Source organism: Lutjanus erythropterus, chromosome 7 (genome assembly GCF_056507025.1).
Source record: "Lutjanus erythropterus isolate fLutEry1 chromosome 7, fLutEry1.hap2, whole genome shotgun sequence".
NCBI classification, from domain to species: Eukaryota; Metazoa; Chordata; class Actinopteri; order Lutjaniformes; family Lutjanidae; genus Lutjanus; species Lutjanus erythropterus.
Genome location: NC_139323.1, coordinates 10,006,221 through 10,018,102, shown reverse-complemented (window position 1 = coordinate 10,018,102; position 11,882 = coordinate 10,006,221). Strand labels below are relative to the sequence as shown.

Below are 11,882 nucleotides of genomic sequence, written 5' to 3'. Positions count from 1 at the left end.
TTGTTCAACTCTGATTGGAACTAAACTTTGATTAAATTGTGTATTTAAGATATTCCATGACTTGTGCAACCCAGTTATAAAATATCTGTAGCAGAATGACCCAGATCAGAGCTGTTACAAGGTTGGGGTCAATGGCTGTGTTGAGTGTTGTAAATATACTGGACAACCCATTATATAAGCATAAAGCATTATCATATACACTTTCCTCTAAAGTGCTTGAACACTGAGACTGAAGAGGCAAACTTCAAGATCCAAGAGTTACCTTGCATCATATCTGGTGTGCCAGACTGGCGTGGGTGGAGACTGTGTTTTGGCAGTCTCTGATTGGTTTTCGTTGAACTTGGTAGAGTGCCAGGAGTGAGGCCTGCTTATGGGTTCATTCCGCCTGCAGAGAGGGCAAAAAAACACAGACTGGATTAGAGACCAGCCCCTTATGGAAAACAGTATGTTCTTGCACATTCTGCTAATACTACAACTCAACAAGTAAAAGATTTACTTGTTTTGCTGCTTTTATGGAGGCAGTGATTTACAACATGTTTGATTTACTCCAGTAGTCACAGACAGAAACTGTTAAAAAGGATTTTTTTAAAAAATCTACATCCCTGTTATTCAAGAACTTTATCATACCCTCAAACATACCCTTTAAAGCGATTCTTTCTGAATTGCATGTTAGGAAAATGTGAATAGAACATATCAGCATAGAATGGCACACATGTAAATAAAATAAACTTTAATTTTTTTTTACAATTTAGACACAAAGACATATGTATACATATCACAGACAGAGTATTGCATGCGGTACAAATGGGATGCATACTGTATCATTCATCTAATGACATGAACCACAAGACAATCCAAAGAGACATGCCAAGGAGGGCAGGTAATAAACCATGAGAGAGGAGGAGTTGCTATGAGAGGAATGAAGATGATATTATTACTAGACAAATGATTAACATGATTATGGGCACAAGGAGTGGAACAAGGGGAATAGGTACTACTGATTACGATGAAGCCACAGACAGGAGCGTACCTCATGGAACTTCGCAAAATCTTCGTAAGAAAGCTTCTTGCCACATGCACGTCATTCTCTGAGGGCATTTTCTGAGTTACAATATCCACCATTTTCATATTCCTGGGCAGCAGGGGGAGGAACACACACACTAAGAGCTCACCAACAATTGACAATTGACCACCTGGCATTTAGTTTGAGCACACTATAACCCTGCAGAAAACTACTGGGGAGGCCAGTGTCTCAAAAGCTCACTAGGACAAAGGTTCTCTAAATCTCCTCTAATCCAACTGAGTTCTAATTCACAGGACAGTAATATGCAGTCTGCAGAAGTGTAAATGTCTGCTGATACATGGTGTTATGGCCCCCTCTCCTGGTCAAACTTGTGCATGCTCATGATGTCACACAATTTTGAGTGTCATGGAACTTGAGAAATAAGAGAAAACCCCTGTATACCGGATTTACCACACAGACAACAATACCAGAGTGAAACAGACACAATTTTAGTTTCTCTCATTAGGCTCATGATCTAAACAGTGCGTAGCTGAGGTGAACTGGCTGTGATCAGACTTTGCCATATGGCCCCAGGGGGGAACAGAAGCCCAGCATGGGGCAGGGGGCTTAACAGAATAGAGAATCTCTTACGCAATCAGATCAGCCACATCACATCCTCAGTCCAAGCTGTCGTCTGCCTCCCAGACAGCTTTTCCATCGTCAACGGGGGTTCAAAAACTCACATCATGTGACAGACACAGGGGACTTTGGTTGATGTTTAGACACCTAATATTAGCTAGTTTTAAATGAGGCGAGTTACAGGGAAAACAGGGCCTCATTTATTTTACACACTTGGTAAGATTTTAAGCATCAGATTGTGACATCTATAGAAGAATCTCTGAATGGAATATGTTTTAAAACACTTTTGTATCTTCATTTTTAGCCTCAATCTACCATTGCATGCTTGACCTGGGAAGGACTGGGCAATTAAACAATAGTGATATGTCATATATGTCACTTTTTTGTTTTAATTTCATTTTATAGCACCTTTCAAAACATAGTTACAAAGTGTTTTCAGGTATTGTCAAATTATAGAATGTTGGCCTATATATCAATGTTGGAATTTTTTTTTAATCCTTAATATCAGCATCAGCCCTAACAACCCAGTATTTGTCAGGCTCAAGAGATGTTTAGACAGTATACAGTTCATGAATAGCAATAAGAAAATCACTCATTGAAATGATCAATAGTTTCACTTAAATGCATTAAATACAATTACCAAGAAAGCACATAATGAACTCATTCTAGCTCATAAACAGCCTGTCATATTCCTTGATGCTACATGTGACAAGCAAACAGCCAATCATTTAACAAGTGTCTTGCTCATTTGCACCATTGACGACATTAGAAACAGCATGGAGTGAGAAAATGAGCAAAGACGGTGAGGTAATTGTTAATAAAGAGGGACAGGCCAGCTCACCAGAATGGCACTTTGTGTGTGTGTGTGTGTGTGTGTGTGTGTGTGTGTGTGTGTGTGTGTGTGTGTGTGTGTGTGTGTGTGTGTGATAATTAATGTGTTTAATTCAAAGTAAGGCAGTTAAATTAAAAATCAAGTGATTAAATTCAACCTTTTTCCTCCTGGTATTAAAAGTAAAATGATCAAGGATTAGGATATCAAACATTTTATTGTGATAAACTTCTCAGCTAGCCTATATTGCCCAGCCATAGACCTCTGTAACCAGTTTTACTGAGAGAGAACTGTGAAACATTGGTTTTATTGGTCGAGAATTTTAGACAATGCTTTGCTTGCTTATGTTCTCTTTGGACCTAAGGCTTGCCCTAAAAAAGCCATGAGGTCAGGAGGTCCTGCCCCCTCAGTCACCTTGTCTAAAGGCCTTCAATGATCTGATGACAAGAGGTCCAAACAACACCTTCCTTCAGATGAAGAACTGAAAATAAACTAGTGGGTGAAATGTATAGCATAAGCTATGATATGTACACCCAACATTAATTTTATAGATTGGGAATTTTCAGATTGAGACAGAGATTGAGTTAAGGTCGATAAAGTGGGACAATTCCACAAAATTAATTGTGGATTAAAGTTAAGGCCTATTTAGAGGACAAAGAAAAGCCAACATGGAGCTCAGTCTTCCTTGTCTCCTCACAGTCCGTGTTTCTAGGGCACTAGGAGCTAGCCACACATGGCGCCTGCTATTGGTATGCAAATGAACCTGTTTTATTAGGCCTATCGTCAGGGCTACAGCTGGGCCAGCACAGATATGCTAGGAAAGTGAATCAGTTGGCTGGAATGGGAGGCAGGGGGAGAGTGTGATCAGTTTAGAGCCCCAAATGTATCCGGTACCAACCAGTCCACATTCAAAAATAAACAGCTCACATGTGCATACAAAACCTAATAGATAGCTTGTTAAAGTTGAGGACAAACTCACAGGCAATTACTTAATAATAATTTAGGGGAATATCAACAGAGATGATTTTTCTACCTATAAGCCTTTTCCACCGAAGATTAATTTGCAATTTGTGTTGAAATGCTAAATCTTGCTGATCATGGCTTAACCTAAATGATGGATGACCTCATACTGAATGACAAGACAGGAGCAATCAGAACAAAAACAGGGTATTAGGGTCATCAAAGCAAGTAAATAAGGCCCCAATATGTCCCCTCACTGACATATAACAAGACAAAAGGCAGCAGGTATGACTGCCTTCAAACAAGTCAAATACAAAAAGTGATCAAAACATAAAATAATGTTCGTTTTGACTCACCAAACATCTGGATGATGAAATTCAAAATGGACAGAAAATAAAAAATGTGTAATCCAGAAGACCAGACAATAATATTAGACTGGAGCTCAATTTGGATGTGAGACCAGTTGTACATGGTGCTGGTCAGGCACCGCATTCCTCAGACACTTCAAAGACAAGCCAAAATAATGAGACATGCAGGCCGCTGTGGTCCGACCATCATTGCACAATTCTAACACTGAATCCCTAACTCCAAACGCACCACAAGTCAGAAACATTCAACACAGGGTGGGCATGACTGAAAAGTTCTGTGGGCAGAATTAGTTTGAAGGCAAGGGAGATTTCCCTCAGGATTATGGGGCTTTTACCCAGAGAGGGGGTGGAAGAGTGGAAGAGAAGGAGGAGGGCTATTGTCACAGCCAGTCCCCTTGGAGTATTCCCGTACCTTGCCTCGTCTCATTGGCTCTAAGGGGCTAATATGCTAATGATGGGATGAAATGCCGGACTCTTCTCTTCCCATCTCCCCTCTTGTGCGGCAGACATGCATTTCTACCATTACTATGGCAACAGGTTGCTCTCCAGGGTGGAAGGGCACCCCGTTTCCTGAAAGCCTTGGGTAATGAGCATTGCAACTGCCCAAGCAGGGACGTCAGCAACACATGGCAAATACAACAAAACTATTGACTTCAGTTCATTTTGTTGAAGTCATTATTTCGGATTGTGTTTAATTAGGCTTGTTAGTTGCAGCTCAATGAATGTATGAATCTTAAATAGAGAGAACATGAATTAATTCCTCATAATTAGGACTCATGCTCATTGGGCTCAGATTGCCAAATTAGCATTCTTTTTACATTTACATTCAATACATACAATTACAACTACTCAAATAACTGTGCTTAAGTACTTTTTGGGGTACTTTTTTACTTTTACTCTTTCACTTTTTTAAAAACTTTTTTTTTGAGTATTTTTCCAAGTCCAAGTAATTTTACTTGTACTTATGCATTACACTATGTAATCTACAGAGTTACTTTTAAAATCAGAATCTCCTTTTGGCTGAATGCCTGCTCTTGATAATGCATTAAACGTCATTGAAAAGAGCTAATACTCTGTACAGTTTTTAGGAAGAATACTTCACAGTTTTATTTTAAAACCAGTGATTTTATTTGTAGTTGAGAAATAATAATAATAATCATAATCGTTATAATTCATTAATGTAACAGTACTTGTATTTGAGTAGTAGATTTCAAATTTTAGTAGTATTTCCAACAGTGAATTTAACAGCTGATACTCATACATAATACATAATAATACATACATGTTACTGCTACTCACACATAATCATACATATTCTATTTAGTGACTGAATAGCAAATATTGTGTCTCAGTGGGATTAAAAAAAAAAAAAAAGATGAACAATTCCTGTGTAGTAAGCAGTGTGATTTTACTCTTTCATTTTCATGTTTTTTTTTTAAAAATATATTCATATTAATGTGTGGTCCTATGCCCTATAAAGCTAAGAAATTAAATGAAAAGTGCAGATAATTGCTTTCTACTTGGGAAAATTGTATACTAATAATGTGTGTCCTTTCAATCTTGCTTTAAAATGACATTGCTTGTCAACAATGTTGAGGCCAAGTGCTGGAGGTTTTATAGTACAGGCTGGATTCTCATGTTCAAATTCTCTAATGACATAATAGAAAAGCTATTACTCATAATGGTTAGAATCTGGTTCTATTTAGGAAATAATCCATAATAATAGTGCCAGCTGCTGAGTGCAGTTTAAATTAAATGGCCCAGGAAGCACTTTAATTTTCAAATTTGCTAGGTTGTGGCTTTATATACTAGAAAACATTGTTAAAAGGTAACTTAGGCATTTTTCAACCTGTATTTTTCAACCTTATTCCAAGTATCTGATAACGTTATTGAAAAGATTGCTAAAGCTGTTATACTGTCTAAACTCACCAGACTGCCTTTAAAGACACAGCAATTTTACCATCGCAGAACACACTTCATTCAAACACGACAGAAACAAAAATAAACTCACCATAAAACACCTTAGCTCATCTTTCCACAGTTTCAACAACAACCAATTTCAGTTGTTTGGTCAAAGTAGATCCTTAATTCACCACATTCAGTGTGAAAATATTCTGCCTGTTAACAACGTTTCTCCCCGCTGCTTCTGTGATGTCTAACTTTCCTCTTGCTCCTCTCCTGACATTTTCGCACACAACACGATGGATTAAGTTTAAGTTTATTTGGAACAAACCAGTGTTGGTGATTGTTGGCACAGTTTTTGGTGAGTTTTATTTTATTTCTGTCGAGTTTAGAGTGTGGTGAGTTTGGCGAGAGCAATAAACAGCTATTTCTGGTTAAAAAAAAAGTAGCTTACTCATTAAAAAAGGTCTATCTTTGTAGCCATTCTTTTCATAATATTATTAGTTATCAGTAAGAATCTGACTGACAAAAGAAGCACAAGTTGTCAGCAATATCTTTCATATTAAAAACGAAATCTCTGCACTTTGGAAATCGAAACAGTCCAAGTTGAGATGTCTGTTCTTTTGCCAGTTTTAACTGTACAGATAGTAACAGCTGTACAGATAATAGTAATCAAACAGTTGCCTTTAGCAAACAACCATCCTAAAAGGCATAACAGAAGAAAACCCTACTGTTTGAGTGACAAGCAAGTGTTTTTTTTTCTTACTAAAACGTGCTTTGGCACACCAGCAAGAGGTCTGGTGACAGGCAAGAAGATTAACAAAGAATTGGTGCAACGTAAAGCTGATAGGAAAGCAATAAAATTCCCAGTAAGGTCATCTATTGTGAGGGAAGCAATCAAGCATAAAGCCCAAACAAGGTTTTCATTGTGAGCTACAAATTATTTACCAGCTTAACAAATGCCACACATATCATATGGAACATTAACCGTTTTGATTTGACTAAGATGCAAGATTTTTTTCTTATAAAAATATATGAGAACAAGTAATTCAGTGTGTGGTTTGGACAGGTGGATGTATAACATCTGGCAAAATGCAGAGCAGCATCATGTATAGCATGGGGCAGAAAAATGCTGAGGTTGTATGCACCCGACCTGCACTTTGCAGGTGAGCCTGTGGATTCCATTTGGTCCCTGAGGGTCTGACAAAGGCCCTCTTCAGCAGACCCTACAATCAAACCAGTCATGTTTCGGGTGAGAGAGGTGAACCGTGAGCAGCGTGTAATGACCAGCACATTCCTGGGCTGAGTGGCATACCAGCTGTCAAGTCACTGGCTGTCTGCACTGACCCACAAGTCAGAAACACCTGGAAACCTTTTGTTTGAGGGTGAGGGTCTCATCAACATCACTATAATAGAGGCCTACCTGTCTTATGTCTTTAACACTGTGTATTATCACAGTTCATGGGCAAACAGCGTGTCAAACTGTTGGTATAAATTCACCATCAACCTGTCAGTTACTAATAGAAAGTTGGGCCTCTCTATTACCTGTTGTAACAGTATCACAGCTTAAGTGTGACAGACACCAGAATGCATACAAAGCAACAACAACAAACAGTGAAGGGATTACAGGGTTCCACATTAACCATGGCTTGATGGCTCGTGGCCTCAAACAGTCAGTATGTTGCCATCAAGCTTTATCCTTATTAGAGCTGCAACGATTAATCAATTAGTTGTCATCTATTAAATTAATCACTGTTACTTAGTTTGAGTAATTTTAGGGGAAAAATGTCCTAGTTCTCAGCTTCTCAAGCATGAATATTTTCTGCCAGTGTTTTCCAGGAGAGTCAACTGAATCTCTTTGGGTTGTGGACCAAACAAGATGTTTGAGAACGTCACCTTGGGCTTTGTGAAACAAAATACTGATTGAAAATTTTCACCATTTTCTGACATTTCATAGACCAAACAACTGATCGACTAATCAAGAAAATAATTGACAGATTAATTGTTACTTGCAACACTAATCCCCTTACTGCGAGCCTTCAGCAACACAATCTTACAGTTCCAGAAGCATCTCAACTTTGCGCCTTTGAATTCAACATTCTATGAAAACAGTGAACAGGACTCATCGCTGGCTAGCTAACAGTATGTCGGGGCCTGGACTACTGAAGTATGGATTCACTAAACCTACTCAAACTGCTGATGTGAACCAGAAACAAAAGGTGCACTATGGAAAAATGAAAATGGAAACTATTAATTATATAACTACTAATTTAGTAGTGAAAGGAAGCTGGAGTGGCTAGAATTAAGATGTAAAGCACTGTGGTCTGTGGCACCAGTTTCCTCAGCTAGCTGAGAAGTTTAGCTCATTTTTCATCAGAGCTCATGGAAACGCATCACAATTCATGGACAAAGTGGACAACACAAATGTTACAGTTAAGAAAGGCTGTGTTGTGTTAAATTAACTTTTCAGCATTGTTTTTATGTTGAGTTTATATTTGAGCCACCAAAAATGTACTTTGGCAACCAAATTTAAGGACTTGGTGGACCTTGTTGGCAGTGCCAAGAAATATTAGCATTTATCCCTGGATTAGCTCTAGTCCCTTATAATGACATACTGTGGACTGCAATGATTAACCAGCCAACCACAAACAAACAATAAATGCTGTATATGATATCACAACATCAGCAAACATGCAAAAAAGTCTGTTGTGAGGTAATGAAATGTTTATGTAATGTCAGCCATCACATGCTCTAAGTGTAGATCCCTGAGGGGGATCTTCTCCATCCACATACCTTATCACTGGTATGTGATGACAGAACAGTTCTCATCAGGGTTGTAAATTGTAAGCTCTTTCGATCATTGGCAAAATAAACGATAATTTAATTGATTAATCATAATTACAAAAACTTAAAAAACAATACCTAATGCATTTTCCCCCTTAATCAAATCTTTATTTCTACAGCAACATTTTACATATTCTGACAGTATTGTACAGCCTATGAAACATATAAAGTCCCACATATTTCACACATATTAATGAATATCAGATAACATATGGAGCACAATCATAAAAATAAATGCCACTACATTTCAGATCTTTATGTGATAGTAGATCGAATAAATTTTACTTAATCGATCAAATTCGTAATGACTGAATATAGCATCAATTAATCATTATTACCCCTAGTTCTCAAAATGAGAGGATAACAAGTGTGTCATATGAGTGACAAACAGAGACAAAAGACAGATTACACTATGTATTTAGCACTAAACTGAGGTTATTTCATAGACAATAGACAAGCATATATAAAACCTAGCTAAATAGAAGGGCTGGGCAATATGGACAAAATCAAATATCACAGTATTTTCAACCAAATACCATGATAGATATTGCGGCAATATTGTAGAGATGACTACTGGTACTTTCATAAAATTGTCACAATGAAATTTTGATAAATAATCATAAGTAAGGTGGATACAATGCACCTCTGGAAATGATGTTTGTTTCCAATTCACATACATACCTCATGAAATGCTCATTAAGAACTAACATTTCTTCATGGCACGTAGCAAGAAAAAAAAAACATTACAGCTCAAAGCAAGTGTATTTTTTTCTTAAACTGTGCAGTTTCAGAAAAAAAAGATTTGAATGAAACTTTCCGTCTTCCTGTGAAACTAGTGACATCTACTTCAGCGACTCCCTGTCAACTCACCTTGGCACTGGAACAAACCAAAAAGGAGCCGAGGGGTGCAGTTAAGACAGGGTTACAATGAAATCTCTAAACAATGATTTCCTCAGCTGAGACCCAAACAATTTTAAGAAATCTGCTTACGCCAAAAATTCAGTGCACAACATTCCAAACATACTACGTAGGCTTATTTAGAAAAACAAAGACCGGTAAGATGTAAGCCACTGCACTGTAACCCCTACTGAATGCTTACACTGTAAGTTAGGCCAATAAGCTTTTCCAGGTATAATTGGATTGTGCACCAAACCTCCGTGCAGGCATAACTCATCTAAGCCACATAGATGAGATGTTTTATGGCATTAGAGACTGTATTTTTGATTCCACAACAAGTAAAAGATAGACACACACAAGCAGTCGCCTTCTGCTACAGTCAACGATGTCTCTTCCAAAGCAAAATAATGATGCCTGTTAGTGACTGTGGTACTTCTGTAACAAAGCCAGAAGGGGGAAACCAAATGCTACAGCACACTTCAAGCTTCATGTTGTAAAGTTTAATGATTCACTCTGCTGCTGGTTGCATACACAGAAAATGCCCCAAGGGAAGGGAAAGGAAGGCCAACCAGACTACGGGGGTCCTGATGCTAAATAAAAATCATATTTGCTCTAAACCAGAGAGGCAGAAAAAATAATGTGAACACCTCATGGCAAAAGAGTAAAGCCCTGCAATGTCCAAACTTCCAGACAAGGCAAAACTACTCAAATTCTTTATTCAAATAGAAGTACACATACTACTTTAAAAAAGACTCTGGTAAAAGTTAAGTACTGATTCAACTTCTTTATGCAAGTCAAAGTGAAAAAGTAAAGGCTCTGAAATGTAATCAAAGTATAAAAGCAATAACTCGTCCCCTGAAGAATATTTTTACTGTCTGTTTCTGTGCAAAAGTAACTGAAGCTCACCTCGAGCCTCCTGCCCTGTCTGTTTCGTCTAGTCCCTTTTTCTTAACATTGTTTTCATCTTGTTACATCTGTCACATATACACACATATATTTACACTGATGGACACACCAAGGATTTGCCTTTTCTTTTCCCATCTATTTAGGTTGAAATCAGTCCTGATATTGGTACGACGACACACGATGCAAAAATAAATGGCGCATCGTGAAACAGTTAAAAATCGATACAAATATGTGACGATTCTGTTTCCTACACCCACAGTAGTGTTAGCGGGATGGAGGACTGAGGATGGCAGGAGGAGGTGAGGATGAGGAGGAACAGGAGAGGAAAGGAGAAGCACGGTCAGCCATGTAACTGCTCTGTTGAGATGGCTGGATCAATTCACCTCTCCTCTCCCCTATTCCTCAGCCAGCAGAGCTGCATAATAATGACAATGATAATAATGAATTATAAGGTACAACACATTTTCAAGTTGCTTCAGTGTAAAACATAACCAGCTACATATCTGCATAACATTTGCAGTTCATTTATTGTATTACTGTTTACAACCGTTCATGTAAAATAAACTATTTCCACATGAAGCTACTTTGGAGATGTCCTGCTGTCTCCATATATTGCGCACTCTCATGCTTTAACTCCTCAAACCAGGAAATCTATCTCCTTGCTTTGAAAATCTTTTCTCTTTGATTCCTCCTGGTAAATTTGCCATCGCTGCCATCACTTGCGCTCCTGGCATATCTGCTTCCTAAAGGTGATGAGAGTTGACTTTCTGGACTGCTTATTGTATGTTCAGCCTAAACTTGCTGGTGAATTAATGAGGGCGCACATCTGATAAATGGCAGGGCAGGATACCGCTGTGCCCCTGGTGCAAGATGGCAAAAGTGGATTTGGCGACACCTTGAATAAATTAAATCCATTGCGCCTTGTGCTTCCCACTTGTGCTTTAGATCAGCATAAGATAGGGCGCCCTGTGTTCAAAAATGAAGAGGGCGAGAAGATCACAGACAAGACTCAGGCTGTGTGCAAATACAGCAAGAGGGCGATGACCTACACAAGTAGCACAACCAACATGATGCAGCATGTCACCTGGCACCATAGTGAGAAGCTCAAGTCAAAACCGCCTGAGCAAAGAAACTGTTACAAGGACAATCCACGCTGACAAGCAGATTTTCTACACCCTACCTCAGATATGCTGTGTTTTTTGTCTGAGAAATAATTCTTCAGTCGTAATTTGTCTGCAAGCTCATCCTGTTAAAAAAAATCATGAGAAAATCATATCGTGAAGCCAGTATCAGAAAATTGTGAGTTGAATGTATCATTACATCCCTAATTAAAACAAGTAACAAGCTTATTTTGAAAATGTAAGGAGTATAAAGTACAGATATTTGTGTTAAAATGTAGAGTAAAAGTAAAAAGTTGTCAGAAAAATAATACTCAAGTAAAGTATAAATACCTGAAAACTTACTGCTTACTGCTGCTACAGTAACGTAAACCTAAGTAAAAAGTATTTGTACTTTGTTGCTTCCCACTTCTGCA

At 38.2% G+C, this 11,882-nt stretch overlaps 1 protein-coding gene across 7 annotated transcripts in view; it reads right to left on the bottom strand.

Annotated features, from left to right (window-relative positions):
• Positions 1-11,882, bottom strand: part of shroom2a (shroom family member 2a) — a 47,448-nt gene that overhangs the window by 18,223 nt on the left and 17,343 nt on the right. For 2 of the 7 annotated variants that reach the window (XM_084722595.1, XM_084722598.1), the window contains one exon: positions 263-385. In XM_084722595.1, the coding sequence (XP_084578721.1) occupies positions 263-385 (123 nt within the window). Of the gene's footprint in view, positions 1-262; positions 386-639; positions 658-1,030; positions 1,337-3,787; positions 4,061-11,882 lie in introns of those variants that run through there. The other 5 variants (XM_084722599.1, XM_084722600.1, XM_084722596.1 and 2 more) reach the window with 5 other exon arrangements.